General features: G+C 39.6%; 1 protein-coding gene across 10 annotated transcripts in view; it reads left to right on the forward strand.

Moving 5' to 3' along the window:
* LOC122549771 (histone deacetylase 9-like) overlaps positions 1-27,128 on the forward strand; it is a 789,364-nt gene that overhangs the window by 527,776 nt on the left and 234,460 nt on the right. Inside the window, exon 14 of one of the 10 annotated variants that reach the window (XM_043689774.1) lies at positions 18,617-18,929. The exons of the other annotated variants lie outside the window; for them this stretch is intronic. Coding sequence (XP_043545709.1) covers positions 18,617-18,769 — 153 coding nt within the window. The 3' untranslated portion in view covers positions 18,770-18,929. Of the gene's footprint in view, positions 1-18,616; positions 18,930-27,128 lie in introns of those variants that run through there. 10 annotated transcript variants of the gene reach the window in all.

Here is a 27,128-nt window from a genome sequence, read left to right on the forward strand (position 1 = left end):
GAAGGATGAGGGGTGACTTGATCGAGGTTTATAAGATGATCAGAGGAATAGGTAGAGTAGACAGTCAGAAACTTTTTCCCCGGGTACAACAGAGTGTTACAAGGGGACATAAATTTAAGGTGAAGGGTGGAAGGTATAGGGGAGATGTCAGGGGTGGGTTCTTTACCCAGAGAGTGGTGGGGGCATGGAATGCGCTGCCTGTGGGAGTGGTAGAGTCAGAATCTTTGGTGACCTTTTAAGCGGCAATTGGATAGGTACATGGATGGGTGCTTAAGCTAGGACAAATGTTCGGCACAACATCGTGGGCCGAAGGGCCTGTTCTGTGCTGTATTGTTCTATGTTCTATGTTCTATATGACTACTTTACATCTGTTCATGTTATAACTTGTTGTTTGATCATATGATATCTGTCCACAGTTTGCAAATATTTCTATTTTAATCTTGCAAAGATTGGGTTATGAGTTTTGTTTCTCATTTTTCCTCATCTTTTTCATTGTCTTGTGCAAGAGATTCTGTGAATGAGAAGGCCTAGTAGACTGAGTAAACTGCTCACTAGACTGTGCAGAAAGGTAAACCATAGGCAAGAAGCCCTGTTTTTCTCTTTGCGTTTTCGCAGCAGTGATGCAATGATTTACGACATTTTATATAAGGGTTATGATTCTTCAAGATTCTAGGACAAAAGAAATCAGCATGCATTATCCTTGGTTCAGATTAACATGATGTATGAAATTATTCCACGACAAAAGCAACATTTTGTTCTAGCATCCAGAGTAGCAGAAAGATCATTCTGGCTTAGCCTTTCCAATGGCAAGGTAGATGTTTCTGTATCATTGATGGGAAATATCTGACATAGCAAACTCAGAGGGAATTACCTGGGAAATTGGAGATTCTGCAGAGCACTGCCCCATTGAAAATCGCCAGAAGTAACCATTTAAATGTTAACTATGTATTGCATCATTATGCGTAGAAATAAGCTTGTATTATAACTTGTTAACAGCTCGAGGAAATTACACAGGTAAGGAAAGAACTTTTAAATTAGGGCAAGCATTTTAAATCCTAGATTATATCATAGTAATTCATCATCAGAGAGGAGTAAAACTTTGGTGAGCATCAGAGTTTGGGTAAGGAATTACCTTAGATGGCACTCGGGGCTGGCTTAAAAAACATTGGAAATGAATGAGGGCTCAGTGAAACTGAAGAATTGATAAGGCTGGTGTTGCAGAAGTTAAAGTAGACAATTATAATGAATACAATATGCAGTCCATTTGAAATGAAGTTCAACTTGGACCCATGTACGGCATTAAAGCTGCACATCACTTGGTTACTTGAGGAAAGGTGTGGAATTTAAAGCTGGAAGGTAGAGTTTGGAAATGGGATGGTCTTGGTTCTGCTGATTTTAAGTTGAAGAACATTCTTCATTCATGACTTGATAATCCCTGGATGTAATAGGAGAGCTGTGTTTCATCTGTAGTAGTTGGGCCTATACCATGGGATGATTTTGCCAAGGCAGCGGATGTAGATGATGCAATGCAGGGGACAAAGGATGGAAGCAGATTCAATCATTCTCTTCCAAGTTTATATTTTGTTCAAAAGTCCAGTGAAGGTCAAGCCTAAGCGATAGTTAAAACAATTTAAGGTTTGATTCTTGGATCCAATTCACCAGTGGGGAACAGCACAGTCAGTGTGTAATGCAGGTAATTGTGTGCTTGCAACTAATGATTATCTGTCCTACAAAATGAATGAAAATGAATAGAGAGTGTGGGACTGATAACAATCCCAATTCATTAAACCTCTTTCAATCAAACAGAAAAAGGCAATGTCTTGGTGTGCCAAAAATGTGACAATGAAGATCAAGTGCATATGTATTGCCAATTAGTGTATCCCAGTATTTAAGAGTCAATCACAAATGCCGATAATCTTGTCAGACCTAAATGTAAAACTGAAACCAGAAACTTTTATATTTGGAAGCTTTGAATGATTACTGAAGCTCATCTTGAAAGCTCCAGATTAAAAACTCATTATCATGTCCACTTTTGTGCTATGCAGAGAAATCAAAATGGAAATAAACAGGTGTTAGTTTGGAATGCAAGAATTATATTAAAAACACCTTACACCTTTTTTTGTTGTTTTCTAATATATTTAACATTCAAGAATCATCAATACTTCAGTTTGGGTTTCACCACTGTTCACTTGTCATTATTGCTCATCAACTCATCAAGCCAATTCCACTATTGAAGATATGAAATATTTATGCTATTGATCATGTTGTGATAAGACCTGAGATCTTAAATTAATTTCTGTTGTTATGTTTGCCTTATAATTGAAGTATATTCTGGGTCCACATTAATGTATGTTTTGGGGCCTTTATTTTCAATATTTTCATGGATTCACCATCACAAGCATGTTTAGAAACCTTCAGTCCTTTCACAGTTGCAGCTTTTCCTGTCCAGTCTTTGGATAAACTATGTGGCCAGTCAGAAACGTTACTTTAAACTTGGGGAAGAACATTATATGGGCAAGATTTCTGGCAGAATTATGTAAGAAGTCCAATGAGGCCTATCTTGAAATCAGGAACAACTTGCTGCATCTTTTATGTATTCATTGGGCGGTGAGGAGAGTTTCTCACTGGGCCTCACGGTGATAAACCCTCCCAAAAACTTGATACAATTCGCACTTAGCCAAAAAACACATTAAGATTCGGCCCAAAGTGGTCGTAAGAAATCCTATGTCATAAAACTACAGAGCTGGCTGACAGTTTTCAGTCCTGGCAATCTGCTTAAACAAATTGGAACCTATGATGTTCAGAGAAAATGTCAGATCTTGAAGTTTTACAAAAGGGACATAGCTAACTGTTTCATCCAAACCTGTCAGAAACTGTGAGCATTCCAAAGCATATATTAATTCCTTAAACCATTCCTAGTTCTCCTTTCTTAAGTAGTCTTTTTTTTATTTTAATTTGTCACTTTTTGTCTTATTTTTGTGTGAAGAGTTGCTTATAAATAGTTATTTTTATAACTATAAAAGTATATTTTGTCAAGTATATTTTGCCAAAAAAATCTTTGCATGGCAAAGGTGCAAAGGTGAATATGATAAATGGCCCTCATGCTCTCCATAAATAATTTGCCATGATAAAGTGTCATTGTTACATACATGTGTACCATTTTATTCAAGATATTGAACAAAAATGTACATCTTTTGTCACAAAGCTATAAGTCTGTGATTGGAAGCTCCTATCCAAATGTGATTGCAAGAGCAAGTGCTTCAAGAAAGCTTGGGTAAAAGCAAATTACTGCGGATGCTGGAATCTAAAACCAAAAAAGAAAATGCTGGAAAATCTCAGCAGGTCTGGCAGCATCTGTAAGGAGAGAAAAGAGCTGACGTTTCGAGTCTAACTGACCCTTTCCTCCTTACAGATGCTGCCAGACCTGCTGAGATTTTCCTGCATTTTCTCTTTTGGCTTCGAGAAAGCTTCACTCTTTGCTCACTCTCTATTGCAGTTTTTTGGATTTGGTGAATTATTCAAAATGAGTTCCCACATCAACATTTTCTTTCTTCCAATGCCAGGTTATTGCATTCTTAACCAATTTGAATTAATACTTTTTTCTGTTAGAGCACAGATGCTAAAAGTGCTTTAAATATGTCTGACCTGAAATTGGATGGGGTTATTTCTTCCTGGCAGCATCTAAAACAGGGACTAGATCCTTTACAATTATATAAAAAAAAATTCATGTCTGTTTTAACTCCCTTATAGAAACTGATTTATGATGAATGAGCTAGAATTCTTTTCGCTAAAGTGAAGTTGTGAACCTCTGGCCCTGTGCTAAATTATCTTTCTACTGCTTTCATTCCCATCTTCGACCAGGGCTGGTAAATGATAATTACCAACATATAAAATAAGAGCAGAACATGGTTATTTGGCCCTTCAAGCCTGCTCTACCTTTCAATAAGTTCATGGTTGATCTGTTTGTATTTTGAATTGTATATTAAGGCAGATTGAGGGTCCATGCCCTCAGGCAATCAAAGTCAATGTGATCCTCAATGACAATGGCTCTCGAAAACTCTTGATGTGGAAAAGAATATTGTTTATCTAGTTCTAATCCCAGTAGAGTTTAGTGAGGTGCCACAAAAGTGCATATGTTTAAATAAACCCAGATTTCACATCTGGATTTATACTCATCCTAGAGCTTTTGAAATATCATTAAAGTTTTTTTAAAAAGAACAGCCCTATGCTTCCACCAGAGGAATGTCTTTTCAGCGTTGATGAAGGAATTATAGCAGTGAACTCAGTAAGGATTATGCGAGGCACGTCAGAAAGATGAAAGGTTAGTGGAGGTACTGATATTTAATTCAGTGAATTTGTCAAAGTGAAACCAATAGTGTCTTTGCAGTTTCTTGTTTCTTTATATTATGCAGTCAGTTCTGAAAGGCAAAATTATAAACCAAAAATGTGTGCTATGTTATTATTACTCAAACCACAGACAACTATACACTGAGATATTTGCGTGCAATAAATATTTCAAATTCTGGACCAGCCTTTCTGTTTTTCAAATCTGAAAATATGCAAGCTTCAGCAAAGCAGCACTGAACTATTGTGAAAGCATATTTAAGTGGAAAATTATTTCTCAGAAAACCAAACCATTTTCCAAGGAAGTTCATTTGCTGTTCATCGTTTCTGCCCTTTAATTAATATTCAATAGATCTTATTCATTGTGACTTTCAAAAGGTAAAATACAAGCAAATTCTTCCTTTTTCAAATTAATAATACTCATACAGTATTTAATAAAATAATTTCATTTAAAATATCAAATTTAGCTTATGAAAATCTTGCCATCTTAATATTTCAGCAATGGAGGAAGTATTTAATACAAACCCAAACACTTGAGCAAGGTAAGAGCACAGCAGCACAAATGAACTTTTCTTATGTATCTTCCCCCACCATCTTTTGTCTTCTGAAAGAGTTGATTCATAATGGGATACAGTACCATAGATGCCAGTCATTTTCTGGTATATATGAGTTGTCCCTGTTCATATTCAACTCAGATAGTGAGATACAACAGGTTGTTTGATAAGCATTTCAGTTAATCCAAACCATGTCTTCATTTGATAAATCAAGAAGTACTTTCATTTGTGCACTAACCTTCATGACCTTAGGCTGTTTCAAATACACATTTAATTGTTAAGTAAACACTTTATAATACAGTTACTGTTGTTAAAAAAGAAATAAATTCAATGATTCTAATGACTACATTTATCGGGTAATAATCAAAAACTCAACAGATTCTTCCTCCTGTCTGACAAAATGAATTCCCCTAAACCAATCAAACGGAGATAAATTGCTTCAGCATCATCAAGGATTGAACCTGCAATATTCCTAATCTGTTTTGATGGTCTTACTTCACCACTTCCATAAAACTGGCTTGCATAGCTGAGATATGTTTAGGATGACCAAGAATGGCATCTGCAGACCTCACTTTCTCCTTGACCAAAAATGATCAAATTTCCATGAGTTTAGCAAAAACCATGCCTTTGGTTTCAATCAAATGTTCTTTCTTACACGTCCATCTCCATCCTTCTTCCTGGTTATTGCTTAAGCTCAATGTTCCAGTGTATGATCTGAGCTTCATTCACCATTCCAGTTACCATGTGGAAGACTTATTTCCAACTCTCCAACATTGCCAGCCTCTATCCAACCTACCCCTCTCGTCTTCAAAATCTCTATCCATGATACTCGGTCGTCCATTATTGATTGCCCTTTACCAATTGTGTTCATCTATAGATGTCTCATTACCTTTTAGATTTGAAACATTCTTCACCAGTCCTGATCTGTTCCAATTCTGGCAGTCTTTTAACTCCTCTCCTTTAGTTCTACCTTCAGCCATTCCGCTTTCAATCATTTCAGTCCCATAATCTGAAATTTCTCCCAACTCGGCTTTAAAAACCACCTCAAAATCAATCTGAAATCTTTTTCCTCCACTACTTTCACAATTGTGAGCATATTTTTATCTTGCTAAGTAAAATAAAAATGCAACTTATAGGCATTCAGTCCTCTGTTGGTCAAGCTATTTTCAAGCTAAACTCTTGTAGAAAGTGCATTAAACTGTGAGGAAAAAATATCAACATTCATAGAACTTTCATTGTCCAGAAGACAAATGTTTAGAGGAAATTGCAGGGTGAACAGTTGGTGATTTGGTGCCTTTTTACTGTCAATTAGATATGAAAAATTGTGCAACTGAAATGGAGAGTTGTTAAAGTGAAACTTGACCAAGTTCCTAATCCTGTGCTTTAGCAATGGGATTATTTCACACAGCTAAGCAGGAAATACCTTGGAGAAACAGGAAGTAAAAATGATTCATGCATTGGTGAATGAAAGAAATCCAAGACATGGAGGACTGGAGGGCAGGGAATAATGCTTTACTGAGAGTTGTACAGAGCAATGGCAGAAATGTATTTCTTTGAAAACGGTTTAGTCAGGAAACTGTTTTGAAGCTTAGCAAATAAGGCATGGATTTATGATTTGATGTTTGCATTGTGCCAAAATACATTTAAAAGTAATAAGGTTTGCTGTTTTAGTTTTATTCTAAGTGAACAAAGGTGTGTACTTTTGCCACTCTAAATGTGCAGATATCCAAGAGAAATATGCTTTGAGTATTTTAGGTTTGCATTTATCTTGTGCTCTATTATAAGGTTTGGTTGAATTTAAAATCAAAGATATAGCAAACACTATTTTTCCAAAGGGAGCTTTCTCTATTTTCACATGATTTTGAGGCTTATTCTGGAGGATTATATGGTATGGCCTGTTAATATTCCAGATATTTTGCCCATATATGCAGAGCGGGCTGTTTCATTTTGCTCCCCTAATGTCCAGATTTTCAATGCTGCCTGATATAATCTAGGAAAAGATGGCAAAATCACACTGCAATAAATGCCTTGCATGCACATCATCTAATTATAAAACTGTGATGCATTGTATGGTTGAACTCTTGGACCTGGATTTTCATGTATACTGAAATTTCATATTCCAGCAAAATCAACAGCGGAGATATCAATGCTCCTCACCTTTTTTTAGAATGAAGGAAATGGGTACAGGTTCTAATTTCCATATAGTGATTCACTGGGGCAACTGGACATGTTAAAGTACAGCTGGCTTAGTCAGATCTGACTTTCACAAACGGAATATACAAAGAATAACTTGTACACTGTAAAACTGGTTAAAGAAGGTCCAAAGCTAGGGGAGGTCTTGGGAGAGGTCTGGAGACTTTTTGTATATGATCTTGGGATATCTTTTCCAGAGGTCAGGCGCCTTTTGGGATTGTTAGAAGTGGACATGATTGTGTGTAAAAATTGCATAACCCCACTGGAACTGCCAAGAGAGATAGCAAAAGAACTGTCAAATATTTAAATCACTGTGCTTAAAATATTTGAAAGGCCTGTCCAAGCTTTTCTTTTAAAAAAAACTTAATGTTTCACTTTGCTTGACATAAACTGAGAATTATCATGACAGAATTAATGCTGCAATAATCATAAGCTTTCATTATCACAGTATCAGTTCAAAGTTTGGTTGACAGTTCAAAGTGATTATAAACTCATTCAAATATGAGTATGAATACAGATGCTTTTTTTTTAGGGTGTAAAGGATGTTAAATGTAGCAAATAGGTTTTTAACAATATGGATTTTTGAACTGAGGTCTGCTTACTTTGAATACTCGATCAGTTGACATGTTAGGTGTAATGGCAAATTTTTTCTCTTTTCATTTTTCTCTTTTCATGGGGTTGGTAGCTAGACCATGTTTGTTGCTCATCTCTAGTTGCCCTTGAGAAGGTGGTGTTGAGCTGCATGTTGACCCACAATGCCCTGAGGGAGGGAATTTCAGGATTTTGACCCAGTGACAGTGAAGGACGAGCAATCCATTTTCAAGACAGGATGTGATTGGCTTGGAGGGGAACTTGCAGATAGTGGTGTTCCCATATATCTGTTACTCTTGGCTTCCTAGATGGAGGCGGTTGTGAGTTTGGGAGGTGCTGTCTAAGGATCGTTGGTGAATTTCTGCGATACAACTTGAAGATAATATACACTGCTGCTAGTGAGCATCAGTGGTGGAGTGAGTGGATGCTTGTGGATGTGGTGCCAATCAAGTGGGCTGCTTTGTCCTGGATGGTGTCAAGACTCTTGAGTGTCATTGGAGCTGCACCTATCCAGGCAAATGGGGTGTATTCTACCACACTCCTGACTTCTGCCTTGTAGCTGGTGGACAGGCTTTGCTGAGTCAAGGGCAGAGTTACTTGCTGCAGTGTTCCGAGCCTCTGACCTATTCATAGAGTCATAGACTTATACAGCATGGAAACAGACTCTTCAGTACAACTCATCCGCGCTGACCAGACTTCCTAAACTGATCTAGTTTCACTTGATAGCATTTGGCCCATATCTCTCTAAATTTTCCTATTCATGTACCCAGCCAGATGCCTTTTCAATGTTGTCAGCCAACTCCACCACTTCCACTAGCAGCTCATTCCATACATGCACCACCCTCTGCCAGAGAAAAGATTGCACCTCAGATCCCTTTTAAATCTTTCCTCTTTCACTTTAAACCTATACCCTAGGTTTAGGGGTTGGAGGGTTTGAGCTATAGGGAGAGGCTGAATAGGCTGGGGATATTTTCCCTGGGGTATCAGAGTCTGAGGGGTGACATCGTAGAGGTTTATAAAACCATGAGGAGCATGGATAGGCTGAATAGCCAAGATAATGTTCCCCAGGGTGGGGGGGTCCAAACCATCTAGAACACAGGTTTAGGGTGAGAAGGAAAAGATTTAATAGGGATCTAAGGGACAACTTTTTCACACAGAGGGTGGTGCGCATATGGAATGAGCTGCCAGAGGAAGTGGTGAAGACTGGTACAATTCCAACATTTAAAAGACACCTGGGTGGGTGCAAGAATAAGAATGGTTTAGAGGGATTTGATCCAAGTGCTGGAAAATGGGGCTAGATTAATTAAGGATATTTGTTTGGCATGGACAAGTTGGACTAACTGATCTGTTTCTGTGCTGTGCGTCTCCATGACTGTATGTATAAATCTTGTCCTCAGTGTAGGGAATGGAAGCAAAATGAGCAACAGAAACATTTGCTGTTGTGTCGATTCCTGTTGAGATTGGAGGTTTACATTCTTTGGACAGTAACTGGTCCAGGAATTTGGTTGTGCTTTTTATTTTTGCTTGCTTTATTTATGAATCCATAACCCTTGATTTTCTCACAAATGAAAAACTTGTCTAACTTAGCCTCCAATATATCCAATGACTCAACCCATCGCAGTCAGGGAGGTGAATTCTAATAACTAATAACGAAAACAAAATCCACATCTCCATCTTAAGTGGATGGCCCATAATTTTGAAGCTGCATACCCATTTGTAGAAATTGCACAGTTACTTAAAGAGTTGTCTATTACAGCTTCGATATTGAGAAAACAATGGCTGTGATTTTTATTCCTGGGTTAGGAGCACAGAGATTTGACCTTTCACAATTTGACCATCTTCTTGGGAAAAGTTTTTTCAAGACATCACCTGGTAAAATGGGATGGAAATCAGAAGTAATGTGTACCATAGGGCAGGGTCATCCATTTAATGAGGTAAGATATAGTGAGAAAACTTGTTTGGTTTCGCAAGGAGATTCTCTCAGAAAAACCCAGCTAAAACTCAGCCACAAAAGATGTAGGATTCAGAACAGAATTCTGGTAGATATAGTTTGCAATGTGTATTGCAGATACAAGCCTGTTGAGAAATACACTCTTATTCATAAAAACACATTTACTACATTTGCATTCCTAACCTCAATAAAACCTTGTCAAAACAAACATATTATTCTAGTGGAAGAAACCCACTCCCACATTAAAGAATCAAAAACCATTTGTAGCTGTCAATTAAACTGAGATGGAAAGCATCCCATGGTCATGATGAATCTTTATGAAATCGGGCATGCAAACCTTCTCCAGTAACAGAAATCCTATTGCTTATAATAAATACCTTGACAGTTTGACAGTTCTTTGACAGTTTGGCAGGCATTTGACAGTTTGTTGATGTTTAACCAGTCTTTGACAGTTTCACTGTTCCATTGGTAATAGGTACTTTCGAGGACATTATTTTTCTTTGAATAATCTCATGGTACGCCTGACCACACATTGCAAGGACAAATGTCGTCTCCCAAAGGATACCTGACAGCCCTTGCCAAGGAGTTGTGGGACTTTATACACAGGGATAGTTCAACTCTCTAAAGGACTATGTGAAATAAATTCACTGAATGGATATGCTCTGACCTGCTCTGCTGTGTGTGCCCTGGGACCTAAAACTGTGACAGCAAAGTGGGATTTTAATGGAGACAACTGTTCATATAATTGGGCAGGTGGAAGTGGGTACTGCAGATGATGGAGATTAGAGTCAATATTAGAGTTGTGCTGGAAAAGCACAGCAGGTCAGGCAACATCCAAGGAGCAGGAAAATCAATGTTTTGGGCAAAAGCCCTTCATCAGTAATGAACCTCATTCCTGATGAAGGGCTTTTGTCCGAAACGTCGATTTTTCTTCTCCTCGGATGCTGCCTGACCTGCATGAATCCTGGGCTGTCCTAAAATGACGCTTTCTTCTTGTAAACATTCCCGGGTGTTAATTAATAGAAGGCAAATGAAAAAAAAAGGCCCAGAAGTTGCTAGATTCTGGATTCACACAACATGCACTTACAGTTGGATTTTTGCCATCATTCCTCAGCTGCAATGGTTCTATGCTGCTGGAAGTGTGAATTCAGAACACTCAAACATAGGATATTGGAGGTGAATGACCATTCAGCCTATCAAAACTACACTACCATTAAAACTGATCATAGATGATCATCTACTCCCACATCAACAACCTCCCATATCCTTTGATGTATTCTGAAATCTATCAGTTAGTGTCTTGAATATTCTCATTGATTGGCATTCCTTTCTCTCGAGTCATAGAGTCATAGACAGCACGGAAACAGGCCTTTCAGTCCAACCCATCCATACTGACCAGATATGCTAACCAAATCTAGTCCCATTTGCCAGCAGTTGGCCCATATCCCTCCAAACCCTTCCTATTCATATACCCATCCAGATGCCTTTTAAATACTGCAATTGTACCAGCCTCCACCACTTCCTCTGGCAGCTCATTCCATAGATACATCACCCTTTGTGTGAAAAGGTTACCCCTTATTTCCCTTTTATACCTTTCCCTCTCACCCTAAACCTATACCCTCTTGTTCTGGACTCCCCCACCCCAGGGAAAAGACTGTCTATTTATCCTATCTATGCCCCTCATGATTTCATAAACCTCTATAAAGTCACCCCTCATCCTCCAACGCTCCAGGGAAAACAGCCCTAGCCTATTCAAACTCTCCCTATAGTTCAAATCCTCCAACCCTGGCAACATCCTTGTAAATCTTTTCTGAACCCTTCCAAGTTTCACAACATCTTTCCGATAGGAAGGGGACCAGAATTGCATGCAGTATTCCAAAAGTGGCCTGACTAATGTTCTGTATAGCTGCAACATGACCTACCAACTCCTGTACTCAATACTCTGACCAATAAAGGAAAGCATACCAAACATCTTCTTCACTACCTGCGACTCTACTTTCAAGGAACTATGAACCTGCACTCCAAGGTCTCTTTGTTCAGCAACTTTCCCTAGGACCTTACCATTAAGTGCATAAGTCCTGCTATGATTTTCTTTTCCAAAGTGCAGCACCTCACATTTATCTAAATTAAACTCCACCTGCCAATCCTCAGCCAGTGGCCCATCTGATCATGATCCTGTTGCACTCTGAGGTAACCCTCTTCGCTGTCCACTACACCTCCAATTTTGGTGTCATCTGCAAACCTACTAACTATACCTCCTATGTTCACATCCAAATCATTTATATAATTGATGAAAAGTAGTGGACCCAGAACCGATCCTTGTGGCACTGCACTGGTCACAGGCCTCCAGTCTGAAAAGCAACCCTCCACCACAATCCTCTGTCTTCTACCTTCGAGCCAGTTCTGTATCCAAATGGCTATTTCTAAAAGGCTGCAGAGGTTCAATAATTCATCCGCCCCTTTTTGTCTTGATCTTAAATTGTTCTGAAACTGTGTCCCAGCTTCTACGCATGCCAGTCAGAAGACAGATCTTATTTATATCCATGGTGCCATATCCTTCGCAATTTTGTAGTGAGGTCAATTCTCATTCCTCAAAACTCTAAAATTTATGGTTCTGGACTTTTCAGTCTCTCCTCATAAAATAATCTTGCCATCCCAAAAATTAATCTGATGGAATATTCATGCTCCTTCTCCGTAACTCTTGATTCCCCTACTGGTCAAGAATCTATCTGTTCACACCTTAAATATGCACAAGGTCTCTGCTCCACAGCTCTTTGTGGCAAGGAGTTTGAAATACAAGCAACCTTCTGAATGAAGAGATTTATCCTCATCTTAGTCTTAAATTGGCACCACTTCATTCCAAAACAATACAGTCTGGTCGTAGACTCTACCATGAAAACGCCTCTAAACCCTGTCAAGCCCCTTAGGAATCCTGAAAATTTAATGAGATAATCTCCCATTCTTCTCAGCGCCAGTCAGTGGAATCCCAATCTGTTTAGCCCTTGCTCAGAGCACAATCCCTCCATGCCGGGTTTCATCCTTGTGAGCCTTCTCTGAACTGCCTCCAATGATATGATATCTTGACTTAAATCAGGGGATCAAAACTTTCCCCAGTTTCCCCAGTGATAGGATTTCACCTTGTAAAGTTGCAGTAAGACTTCCCAGCCTCCTTGAATTAACAAAGGGAAGTTGCAAGAGTTGGCTAAATTCCTGGCTGTAGAGGTGATTCTCATTGGGTGAGACTGAAGCTGGCTGCAGTGGGTCAACCAACCCCAGAAAGTTTGGACATAACTAAAGGGATTGTCGGTGCTGAGGCAATCTGCTGAAGAAGCACTTGGTGCTGTGGGTCTATATGCCAGTTACAGTTAAAACGATGAGGCACTTTAGCCCTCATCCATCATAACCACACACTACCAGACACTCACTATGTTCCACACCCATTATGCTCTTCTGCACAGCACCCTTGTCCTGTCCTACCCTCAATCCCAAAGGTAGCACTTCCACTCCTCTTTACCTTGTATAAATAACCATTGCAATTTATTCATCAGAGTAAGAGTTGTTAATTAAGCAAAGTTAAAAATCACATAACACCAGGTTATAATCCAGCAGACTCATTTGGAAGGAGCACTGCTCCTTCATCATGTGGTTGTGGAGTATAAGATCATAAGACACATAATTTAGATTAGATTCCCTACAGTGTGGAAACAGGCCCTTCAGCCCAACAAGTCAACACTGACCCATTTCCCTCTGACTAATGCACCTAGCACTATTGGCAATTTAACATGGCCAATTCATCTGACCTGCACATCCTTGGATTGTGGGAGGAACCAGAGCATCTAGAAGAAACCCACGCAGACACAGGGAGAATGTGCAAACTCCACACAGTCACCCAAGGCTGGAATCAAACCTGCGACCCTGGTGCTGTGAGACAGCAGTGCCAACCACTGAGCCACCATGCCGCGATAGCAAAGGTTTACAATGTGATGTATGAAAGCTAATGCTTCCAAATAACCCTGTTGGACTATAACCTGGTGTTGTGTGATTTTTAACTTGGTACACCCCAGTCCAACACCAGCATCTCCAAATCTTAATTAAGCAACACTTTCTCTGGGCTTGGCTGTTTCAACAGTCTAATAAATATCTGAGCTCTCACCCAACAATGTGTAATGTTGCTAATTTATTGAGAAATTCATTGCTGAAACCCAATTGCATTCACAATCTGTTAATAAGCATGAGCTATCTTGTTACTTCGGTGTTGTAAAACAATATATTAAACAGAAACAACAGTAATTATAACATTGTTTGGAGGCTATGCTTCAACAATTTGAAAAATAGAATCCCAAGGAGAATACTGTCCACTGTTCTCCAATCCTGAATAGATAAACACCCTCAGTTACTTTTGGAATATTATCTATCACCAGATGTAAGTGGTTCAATAATTTAGTGAACTACATGAGCAATCTGCTTAAAGTTCAGAAGGTTACCTGGCATCAAACAGTTTCTGAAACAATAAACAGCTCCAGTTTAAAAGACTGTTTAATTAAACAAAATATGTTAGAACTTGAGAAATTAAGAAGCTGTGAGCAATTGGGTAAAAAGGGCTTATTATATGTTACTTCTTAAATTTGAAATGTATGAGCTTTCAATAGAGTTTGCATGTGGACAGAAGCAATTAATGGCAACTGCACACTTTTGCAGAATGAGGCTTACTTAAATTCCTGAAGAAAACTACAACATTCCAGACCACTGGACCACTGTGAGATGTTTTAAATTACAAAATTGAATATCACCCGGGGAGCAGTTCCTGCAAATCGAAATTGATTTATCAGACATCCACCAATATATTATTCCATATAACACTTAACCCACTAAATAAACAGGAATTACATACAGCTGACACAACAATGCTGTGACAAGTATTTTGTGTGGTTATTACAGAAGGATTGTGGTCCAAAGTCCTATTCACAAGTATCAGAAGGTTATGGGAGCATGTCTGTGCTTCATTTGAATTTGTGTACTGGTGAAGAAATATTCCACAATCCCTGACTTCTTCATTTTAGATCTTAGCTGGGACAAAGAGGCTAGTTATCAAACTTGCCTGTTTCAACGATTTCAAGAAATGTTTATTTTCACCAATTCAAATATTTTTGCATTGCGTGAAATATGTTAATTTAAGAAAATTAGATCAGAAATCTAATTTCTGATCGCGTGATAGCAAGGCAAGGAATAGGGAGCGATATCAGCTGAACACGTGGCTGCAAGGATGGTGCAGAAGGGAGGGTTTCAGATACTTGGATAATTGGGGCTCATTCTGGGGAAGGTGGAACCTCTACAAACAGGATGGTCTTCACTTGAATCGGGGGGGGGGGGGGGTACTAATATCCTGGGTGGGAAATTTGCTGGTGCTATTTGGTTAGGTTTAAATTAGCTCAGCAGGGGAATGGGAACCTGAGGTGCAGTCCAGTGCACAGGGATTTCATGGTCACAGGAATGTGCTGGCAGATGGCAAGCTGGTTTGAAGTGTGTCTACTTCAATGCCAGAAGTATCGGAAATAAGGTAGGTGAGCTTGCAGCATGGATAGGTACCTGGGGACTTCGATGTTGTGGCCATTTCGGAGACATGAATAGAGCAGGGTGATGAATGGATGTTGCAGGTTCCAGGGTTTAGATCTTTCATTAAGAGCAGGCAAGGTGGTAAAAGAGGGGGAGGTGTGGCCTTGTTAGTCAAGGATATTATAACGGTGACTGAAAGAACTTTTGACGAGGACTGAGATAGTATGGCATGAGGTTAGAATCAGGAGAGGAGAGGTCACATTGCTGAGAGTTTTTTTTATAGGCCTATTTTTATAGTTTTTTCATAGAGTTCCAGGAGTGTATAGGAGAGGATCAGCAAAACGATTCTGGGTAGAAGTGAAAGGAGCAGGGTGGTCATTATGGGGTCTTTAGCTCCTTCAATATTGACTGTAAATGCTATAACTCTAGTACGTCCGATGGATCAATTTTTGTCCAATGTGTACAGGAGGGTTTCCTAGCACAGTATGTTGAAGGGCCGACAAGAGGGGAAGCCACAATGAACCAGGCCAGATGTTTGATTTAGTCATAGATGAGCACTTTGGAGAGAGTGACCTTAATTCAGTTACATTTAGTTTAGCAATGGAAAGGGATAGGTACATGCCACAGGGCAAGAGTTATCGCTGGGGCAAGGAGAATTATAATGCGATTAGGCAAGACTTAGGATGCATAGAATGGGGTAGCAAAATGCAGGGGATGGGAACAATCAAAATGTGGAGCTGGTTTAAGAAACAGATATTGCATGTCCCAGATAGGTATGTCTCTGTCAGGCAGAGAGGAAGTGATAAGGTAAGGGAACCAGGGTTTACTACAGAAATTGCATCTCTTGTTAAGCGGAAGAAGGTGGCTTATGTGATGATGAGACACGATGGAGAGATACGGATTAGTGAGGAGGGATTTAAAGAGAGAGTTAAGAAGAGCAAAGAGAGCACATGAGCAGTCTTTAGCAGGCAGAATAAAGGAGAACCCTAAAGCTTTCTATAGATATGTGAGGAATAAAAGGATGATTAGGGTAGGAATAGGGCCAGTCAAAGACAGAAGTGGGAAGTTGTGTGTGGGCCCTGTGGAGATCAGAGAGGTGCTAAATGAATATTTCTCATTGGTTTTCAGTCAGGAAAAACAGAATATTGTAGAAGAGAATAATGAGATACAAGATATTAGACTAGAAAGGATTGAGGTTAGTAAGGAAGAGGTGATGTCAATTCTAGAAGGCGTGAAAGTAGACAAGTCCACTGGGACGGATGGGATTTATCTGAGGATTCTTTGGGAAGCTAGGGAGGAGGTGTTAGAGCCTTTGGTTTTGATTTTGAGTCACCATTGTCTACAGGTTTAGTACCAGAGGACTGGAGGATTGAAAATGTTGTGCCTTGTTCAAGAAGGACAGTAAAGATAACCCAGGTAATTATCGATCATGAGCTTCATGTCTGTTGTAGGAAAAGGTTTGGAAAGGATTATAAGAGATAGGATTTATAATCATCTATCAAGCAGCAATTTGATTACAGATAGTCAACATGGTTTTGTCAAGGCCAGGTCATGTCTCAGATATCTTATTCAGTGTTTTGAGAAGATGACCAAGCATGTAGATGAGGGTAGGGCATTTGATGTGGTGTACATGGACTTCAATAAAGCCTTTGATAAGGTTTCACATGGTAGGCTGTTGGAGAAAATGCAGAGGCAAGGAATTGAGGGTGATTTAGCAGTTTGGATTGGAAATTGGCTTTCTGTAAGAAGGCAGCGAGTGATGGGTGATGGAAAATATTCAGCCTGGAGTCGTTAATAGTGGTGTGCCATAAGGATCTGTTTTGGGACTCCTGCTGTTTGTCATTTTTATAAATGACTTGGACGCAGGCACAGGTGGATGGGTTAGTAAGCTTGCAGATTACACTAAAGTTGGTGGAGTAATGGACAGTGTGGAAGAATGATGCAGGTTGCAGGGGGACTTGAATAAACTGCAGGATTGGGCTGAGAGGTGACAAGTGGAGTTCAATGCAGCTAAATGTAAGGTGGTGCACTTTGGGAAGAATAACAGGAAGGTGGAATACTGGGTCAATGGAAATATTCTTGGTAGTGTGGATGTGCAGAGGGATTTTGAAGTCCATGTACATAGATCCCTGAACGTTGTCACCCAGGTTGATTGTGCTTTTCATAAGGCATACGGTGTGTTAGGTTTTATTGGTAGAGGGTTGAGTTCTGGAGCCATAATATCATGTTGCAATTATACAAAAAGCTAATGCGGCTGCATTTGGAATATTGTGTACAGTTCTGGTCATCATATTTCAGGAAGGATGTGGAAGCATTGTAAAAGATGCAGAGGAGATTTACTCGGATGTTGCCTGGTCTGGAGGGAAGGTCTTATGAGGAATGGCTGAGAGACATCTGTTCTCATTGGCAAGAAGAAGGCTAACAGGGGATTTGATAGAGACGTACAAGATAATCAAAGGATTAGATAGTGTAGACAGTGAAAGTCTTTTTCCTCGGATGATGACGAGGGGGCATAGCTACAAATTGAGGGGTGATAGATTTAAGACAGATGTCAGAGGCAGGTTCTTTACTCAGAGTGGTAAGCGCATGGAATGCACTGCCAGCCAATGTAGTTAACTCAGCCACATTAGGGAAATGTAAACAATCATTGAATAAGCACAGCAATGATGATGGGATAGTGTTAGGGGGTTTGGGCTTAGATTAGTTCACAGGTCGGCACAACATCGAGGGTCAAAGGGCCTGTTCTACGCTGTACTGTTCTATGTTCTGTGATCTAAATCAGTACATCAAGGAGTCAGTTAGGATTGTGGAGGCATTAACTAAATTAGATGATTAAAGATTGAAATGGTGTGTTCACTTGTTGTAGAGAGAGAGAGTGGACAGTGATGAAGGACTGCCAGAAAGAAGGCAAAGTGGAAGGCTTAAGTTTAAATCAAGTGATCCAATGGTGAGAGATGGAAACACAGCAATAATTGAAAAATAAATAGGTGGCTGATAGGTGGACATAAAGAGAGTTGATCAAACTAGCTGACCCCAAGTTGAATAGGAGAAGTTGGCAAAAGAATTTAGTTTTAATAAATTACAAAGTGATAATTTTAGAAACATATGATGGAATATAGAATTAGATGAGATGTAAAATGTGAACTAGTTGTGATATTTAGCTATACATCTGAATGCCTAATGTCCTTTAGGAACTAAGTTTATGATAATCTATAATAATATGCTTATCAGAGTGACAAACCAGTATTAAGGAGCTCCTGATTTATGACCATCTGATTTATGAATGTTTGCACTTAAGAACATGATCTCATACAAGAATGTAATTTTAAAGATCCAACATATGAATATTTCCTATACTTACAAATCGCTCCTCTATTTTGTCCTGTCTTGCGTTACAACTTGTGTCCAAATCAACTTGTGATGGACTAAGCCCCACTCTCTGCAACTGGATCCTCAGTATCATGACCCACAGGCCACAGTCAGTGAAGACTGGGGACAATATTTCATCCTCACTAACATTCAACACTGGAGCCTCCCAGGAGTGCGTACCCAGCACACTACTGTACTCACTGTATACCTATGACTGCATTGCCAACTACCAGACTAATGCCATTTACATATTCGCTGATGACACCACCATAGTTGGTGGAATCTGAGATGGCGACGAAACAAACTACAGACGGGAGGTGGAAGACCCAGAAAAATGGTGCACTGAGAACAACCTAGCTCTCAATGCCGGCAAAACCAAGGAATTCATTATTGACTTTCAGTGGGATGTTACTCATGCCCCCCTACACATTAACAGCACAGAGGTGGAACGAGTGAAGAGTGTCAAGCTCCTGGGAGTGGTCATCCACAACAAGCTTTCTTGGACTCTTCATATGGACGCACTGGTTACAAAGGCTCTACAATGTTTCTCCTTCCTCAGGCAACTGAGGAAATTTGGCATGATGGCAAATACCCTTGCCAACGTTTATAGGTGCACCATCGAGAACATTCTATCTGCATGTATCACTACCTGGTATGGCAACTGTACCATTCAAGGTCAGAGAAGGTTACAGAGTGTCGTGAACTCAACCCGGACAATCTCCCATCAATAGAATCCATCTACCAAGGAAAGACCGCCAGCATTCTCAAAGATCCATCCCACCCTGGCAATGTTTTTCTATAACCTCTACCATCAGGGAGAAGGTACAGAAGCCTGAACACATACACCAGCTGGTTTCACAACAGTTTCTAACCTACTGTTGTTAGAATACTGAATGGACTCACAAACTCTTAACATTTGCCTGTACCTGGGTTTTTGTTTTTGCTGTTGTTTACCTATCTATGCTACTTAACTCTGTAATCTGCCTGTATTGTTCACATGACAAAGCTTTTCACTGTGCTTCGGTACACGTGACAATAAATTCAATTCAATTCAAGAATGGAACCCATTCATAAATGTCTGTGTTTAATGTTGATAGCCATGAGGCTATATTTCCATGAATATTGATATTTTCCACTAATTCATACATTCCTCTTTTCAAGCATTAAGAAGTATACGTACTGTTTGTAAGTTTCCATATTCTCTTATTATTGTACATCTCAGAAATAATTCCCTCACCTCATATTGTTTCTCAATATTGTGTAACGTCTGTATTCTGCAGTAATCACATCAAAAAGTCTCTCAGTACCTTCAGTACATGCCATTTCAGCTCCAGTTGGGTTATCTCCTCTTGTGAAATCAAAAATGTATTGGGCCCTGGAAAAGTAGCAAAGCCAGTGTAAGGTACCAGCTTAAATTCCAATGTTTAATGTTAATTTGGTGAACTACTCACTGGAAAATTAAGCAGCTGAAAATTGAGAGTGTTGACCACTGCTGCTGTTTTATTATCCATGTTACCTTTGCTGTCAACTTATATATTAGCATTTATACTTCTACATTACTATTTATGTTAACCACTATTTCATCTTTATTGATTATGTTTTGTTTTCATATTATAACAAATGTGCTGTTTGTTAAGAAACCTTGTTGATCAATCATGCTGTTTCAATCCTAATATAGATAAGGTATTTAACTGGTTTTCTTAGTAACTGGAAAAAATATTTTTTCAAAATTATATTGTGACCTGTGGAGTGGTGGGGCTAACGTGACAGTGACAGTCATCTCCTTCAGTGAACATCCTTCAGATGTAACATTTGCTACAGATAGATACAGGTAGAAAGAGGACTGGCAGCCTTTTACTCAGGAGCTCCAGATAGGTTTATATCTTAGACACCTCTCGGAGTACTCTGGTATCTACCATTGAAATGCTGCTGCAAGGACACCTTGTTTGCAGGGACAAACACCCACTTCACTGTTTGTTTGAACTAGATTTCCTCTCAGGGCTGTTCCCTTGCTCGCTTAGCGCTCATTCACTGAGTCCACCTGCATCCCTGCCTTGCTTTGCCTTTTTGCACTTTGCCCCCTCAGTCAGCTGACAGGACATCTGTCTTGCCTTGCTGTGTAGAGCAGACACAAAACCAGGATGTTTTGACACAATGTTGTCAGCAGCCTTCAATTAAGGCAAGGGAGACAGCCTGCAGCCAGGGGATCCTGGCATAGTAATTCAAAGGCAGCCTTTGGTATCAATCAAGGGTCTTGGACAATACCAGTCAGCTGCTTAGAGTGGCCAGGATCATCTCCTGGTAAAGGGGTGAGGACCCAAATGTTGGGTGGCCCACCAGCAATCTTGTCTCCTCTTGTTCAATTCGGGCCTGTTTCCTTCTGTATTGAGAGAAAAGGATATGACAGTAACTGGTACAGCTCATGCAGATAGAGGAGAAGTGCTGAGTTTTCCCAAGTGAATGGGGAGGCTGCCATGTAGGATTGGTGGTGTGTGGATGTTGGGATGGTTGGGAGTGACTGAGGAAGATGCTGCATGCCATATCAGGAGTGGTACAGCACAGGTCTTGTGGGAGGAGCTGAGAGAGTACAAATGACACAGCAGAGAACAGATGGTGACATTTACCCCGGCAGTTCCATGAAGGTCATTGACCTTCTTCCTTCATTGCTGGACATTCCTTCAGATGGCTGAGACTGCACGGATACATGGCAACCTTAAACCAGGCTGGCAGGGACTGGTATCACGGCCTCTTCTGCTGGTCCTGAGGTAAGGGGACTGCCTTCCTCCATACTACCCTTCACAAGGCCCTTCATGTTTCTGTCCACAAAGCAGGCCACAAAATTCTTGTTCTCTGCCATGTCTGAGGCAAATGTCATAAACTGCAGGATAGCTTGTCTGGGTATGCAATACACTTTTAAAGACAATGCCAGGGCCAGAGATCCCAAGACATCTCAGCAAGTTGCTCTAACCATGGCAATTGGCAAAATTGGGCCAGTATCGAACTGCAGTTTGGGGTGCTGTAAAGATGTGGCTGGTGGTTACTGAGGTGATAGCTCAAGAAAACTTGTTAGGTCTTATAGTGGGAAACTCTCCATGAAACTCAACAAAATTGACACCTGTCCACTCTCACACACCTTAGCAGCAAGAGTTTCTTGACAATATTCTGAAATAGAAACCATATCCAAATTTACCTTCCCAAACCTAGGAGCATTGAGATGAACTGTGATGCAGCTATTGCTATCTGGCTAGTTTAAATCCGGAATTAAGCACAAATCAAACTTGGAATCTAGTAGTCTTTTTTGGTCAGCTGGCCACTGACTGAACTAGTTAAATCAGCTAAGAACTGTGAATGATATTTAATATAATTTTGTGCAGTCATTCTTTTTTTGGAATGCTTCCCAAAATTTATGTCCTGTGACAATATCTTTATGGTATGGATCATTTTGAGTAATGAGGGATGTCAAGGTATTGAATTTATTCTAATGCAAGACCATTCTGAAAATTAATTTAAGCTGACCAACTTCTGAAACTGCGAATTCTGTAATGCAGTAATTATAAGGCTAATAAAACTTATAAATAAACTACAGAGAAAGTGTTTGCTCCAAAGAACTAATCAATTATTCTAAGTTTAATTCTTGATTACTGTTGACTAAGAGTCTCGTTTGCTACAAACATTTTGGATATGTCCTTACAGATTACTATGAAGTGGATCTTGATGTCTACCTTAACCATGATGCCAGCAGAGATATCCTTTGCTGGCATTTATGGCAGTACTGCTGATATTTTTGAGACACTAGAACTGATAATTTTCCATTTAATTTAATAAAACATATAAAATAATGTCTCCATTTTCACTATATTAATGACAAGAAGAGTAGTCCTGAAATTCAGCCAAGTTTGTTGATGTTCAGATGACAAGGAACTGAGTAGACACCAAATATATATTGGTGCTGACCCTCTCTAGGTAGCCTACATTCTCATGGCCAATGTAAAATTTAGTATAGAAAGTAAGACCAGCTAAATAAACAGCAACATAGAAAAGATGAGGGTAAATTATCTTATTTACAATTAATTAAATAGCCTAATCTCAAATGTTTAATAAATCTAAACTCTTCAAACTTTAGCTTTGTTGTCAAATCAATTTGGTAATATTACAGCATACACCTTATAGTTTGTCGCAAATAATGCAATAACCAAGGTGAAATATAGCTCAGATAATTCCAACACTGATTCCTGACAAACTAACTTCTCCCCAGTTTCTCTAATTTCTTAGTATGTAAAGATTGGAACAAATGCTTCCTCCCCTGAGAAGTTAACAAAATGCTGAGGATCATCACAGTCAACCAGTTAGCACAATATACATTGAACAAACATATTGAGAAACCTATCAAAATTGTAGGAAAAGATCCTCAATGCAGTTTATTTATATATAATATACAAAAGGAAGTGTTGAAGATTATTGAATGTGATAGTAAAAGTAGTCATTACTAAAATGTAAATCCAGAAGATTCATTAAGAGAACCAGTTACTCTCTACAGTGCGTTCTTGTAGAATGGGACAGTTGCTTTCCTCTGAAGCTGTGCGCTATAAAAAAAATGGCACTGTAGAAGGTTGCTATTGAAAATTGCTATACGCACTCAGTAGAAAGCTTGCGTTATCCAAACAGCATCCACAATTCGTCAATCATGTTATCGCCAATTCATGTTAAGGAAACACATGTTATACCAGAACGACCTGTATCACGTTTTGCATTTTAGGCTGTATTGGAGGATCTACATGATGGAGTATTACTTTAACATTCCAGGCTTCAGTCGTTGGGCGAAATACTGAAGTGCCTGTATGGATATGATCAGCATTCTGTCTAAGCTCCGAAATCTGTGCATGGCCATCGGCACAGCATTGACATTGGTTGCAGAAGTTATTTCTACCAATATAACGGGGTCAGTGCTGTTGGATGTCTCTCCTCTTGACCTCCAAACCCAAGCCAAGCTTCCCCCACCCCCTAGCTGACCCCAACCTAACCCTTATCACATTAGATTCTGCCAGCAGAGTAGAACCAGCACAATCATTACCCGATAGATTCATTGGAAATCTTTCTACATCATAACTATTTCATGAGGTGCAGCTGGGAAATATTTCCACAGGCTGGGGAAAGGAATCATGAGTATCTTTAATCATATTCAAGAACTATCATACTTTTTAATACTAATTCCAGTCATTATTATTAAACCGAGCATAAAAAATTGTTAATATTGATGAAATAATGGAACAAAAATTTGAGAATCTCTTGTTACAAAATATTTGGTCAGAGGAAGCCATCTTGCCTTCACAGCTGCACAATGCAATTGCCATTCCTCACTCCAAAACCTCACCAACACTTTTGGGGATATTTTAATTCCAAACTATCTAAGCTCCTCTGTGAAGAAAGGATTTTCTGTTACAATTCCTGTGTGGTCATGCATATGGATAAGATGCTTCCTGCCATTTAATTTAATTACAAGCTTCACGTGTCACCCTGCAGGCATGTCAGGAAAGCTTCAACCTCCAGAGCTCATTGTAAATGATGAAGGAGAAACATTGTTTTCCCTACTATTTAGTTTACTCATGATATTTATGCCAAAGATTTTCAAGCATTTATGTGTAAGAACTCACAGCAAGAATAAATCTATAGAGCAGAAAACTTGTCATTTTTATAAATGACCTGGATGAGGGGGTAGAAGGATGGATGAGTAAATTTGCAGATGACACTAAGGTCGGTGGTGTTGTGGATAGTGCTGAAGTTTGTTGCACATTACAGAGGAACATAGATAAGCTGCAGAGCTGGGCTGATAGGGGGCAGCATGGTGGCTCAGTGGTTAGCACTGTTGCCTCACATCAGTAGGGACCTGAGTTCGATTCCTGCCTCAGGCGACTGTCTGTGTGGAGTTTGCACATTCTCCCTGTGTCTGCATGGGTTTGCTCTGGGTGCTCTCGTTTCCTCCACAATCCAAGGATGTGCAGGTCAGGTGCATTGGCTGTGTTAAATTGTCCACAGTGTTCAGGGTAAACATAGGGGAATGGGTCTGGGTGGGTTACTCTACGGAGAGTTAGTATGAACTTGTTGGGCCGAAGGGTCTTTTTCCATACTGTAGGTAATCTAATCTAAATGAAGTTTAGTGCAAAAAAGTGTAAGGTTTTTCATTTGGAAGGGTCAACAGGAATACTAAGTGCTGGGCTAATGGTAAGATTCTTGGTAGTGTAAATGAGCAGAGAGATCTTAGTGTCCATGTACATATATCTCTGAAAGTTGCCACCCACGTTGATAGGGTTGTTAAGAAGGCATACTGTGTGTTAGCATTTATTGGTAGAGGGGTTGAGTTTCACAGCTGTACAAAACTCTGGTGCAGCTGCACTTGGAGTATTATGTACAGTCCTGGTCACCGCATTATAGGAAGGATGTGGAAGCTTTGGAAAGGGTTCAGAGGAGATTTACTAAGCTGTTGTCTGGTATGGAAGGAAGGTCTTATGAGGAAAGACTGGGACTTGAAGCTGTTTCGTTAGAGAGAAGAAGGTTGAGAAGTGACTTAATTGAGACATCTAAAATAATCAGAGGATTAGAAAAGGTGGGCAGTGAGAGCTACTTTCCTTGGATAGTGCTGGCCAGCATGAGGGATCATAGCTTTAAATTGAGGGGTGATAAATATAGGACAGGTGTCAGAGGTAGTTTCTTTATTCAGAAAGTAATAGGGGCGTGGAACACCCTGCCTGTAGCAGTAGTAGACTTGCCAATTTTAAGGGCATTTAAATGATCATTGGATAATCATATGAATGAAAATGGAATAGTGTAACTTAGATGGGCTTCAGATTGGTTTCACAGGTTGGCGCAACATCGACGGCCAAAGGGCCTGTACTGTGCTGAAATGTTCTTTGTTGTAGTGCTTTGCATATTTTATAGGTGTATAACTGGTTACCATAGTATTCAGTATGGTGGGGAGACATACACGCATATTCTCAGTCAGAAGTGATCCACCCACTGTATTTAAATCATGTGTTTAATGATTATCAAAAACTGCAAATAAAGGCTCTTATCAAAGAAATAGCAGTCATAAGACTACAACAAGCAAGCCAGTGTACAAAGTATAACTGCATTTTCCCAAACATCTTCCTTTTAATAAAAGAAATTGTTTCAATTGTCATATGCAATTGTATTATACAAGTAATCAAAATACACGTTCACAAGAAAATTTAACATTCATTAACAGAATCATGTGTTAACTTAAGTCAGTCTCCCTTTCATCATTCTCTGCACATGCATTGCACATGTCGTTTATAAAACATTCAAGTCTTCTCATGGTACCTGCGTGCAATGTCATCAGATGTTCATCTGGTGTCCGTTGGTTCATAGAGTGATCTTTCTCCAGAACGTGCTCCTCCTTTAGTGAGTTTTGTTGCCACAGTAACTGTTGTTGCTGATCTATTTCCATTGCCAAGGAATTCTACACTCTGAGTCTAATGGTCATTCTGTACACTGTTTGTGGAGAGATCACATTTTCTTGATCAGTTCCCTGCAGCAACGAAGCAGCTTCCGTGGTTCTGCATCAAATTTTGCAACTGCAACAACATATCTGGTCAATTTTGTTAACTGCATATAATCAAAGTGACAACTTCTCAATTACTCTCTTGGCTAGTAGAAGGCTTTTTGCCTTCTTTACATGTCCAAAGTTCACATGTGGTCTGACTTTTATTGAGAGTGTTGAATGTTTGCACTATGACTGGCTGGCCAGTGCTCAGCTCTGCCAATGACTTGGCAGATTTATCAAAGTACAGTTTGGCTTAATGACAGTTCGCCACAATTTTGTCACTCATGCCTGTTACAAATTCTTGCTTCAGAAGATTTTTCACTATTGGAAGAATATATTGGTGCAGCTTGAGATTGTTTTTGGACTGAACTTCACTCTATGTCTTCAGTGGTTATATATATCCACTTCATGGTTTGCTTGTAGGAATCTATTTGTTTGCTTAGTTTCTTTATGAAACCTTTGGGAATTTTCACTGTTGCCTCTTCTTTTTCATTTGAATGGGGATGCAGTTGAGTTGAATTTTCCAATCTGTTATGAAGCAGCAGAATTCTTCACACGTGAAATAAAGACCATTGCTACTTTTCACAATATCTGGATTTCTATTACACATGAGTGGACATTTAGACATTCCACAGTCTCCCTGATGCTCAGCTGATCTAACTACCCGCAGTCAGAAGAGTCGTCGATGATGACAAATCATCGGTCCCCATGATAGTGACACCAAAATTGGAGGTGTAGTGAACAGCGAAGAGGGTTACCTCAGATTACAACAGTATCTTGACCAGATGGGCCAATGGGCTGAGAAGTGGCAGATAGAGTTTAATTCAGATAAATGCGAGGTGCTGCATTTTGGGAAAGCAAATCTTAGCATGACTTATACACTTAATGTAAGGTCCTAGGGAGTGTTGCTGAACAAAGGGACCTTGGAGTGCAGGTTCATAGCTCCTTGAAAGTGGAGTCTCAGGTAGATAGGATAGTGAAGAAGGCGTTTGGTATGCTTTCCTTTATTGGTCAG

The sequence above is a fragment of the Chiloscyllium plagiosum genome, chromosome 5 (genome assembly GCF_004010195.1).
Source record: "Chiloscyllium plagiosum isolate BGI_BamShark_2017 chromosome 5, ASM401019v2, whole genome shotgun sequence".
NCBI classification, from domain to species: domain Eukaryota; kingdom Metazoa; phylum Chordata; class Chondrichthyes; order Orectolobiformes; family Hemiscylliidae; genus Chiloscyllium; species Chiloscyllium plagiosum.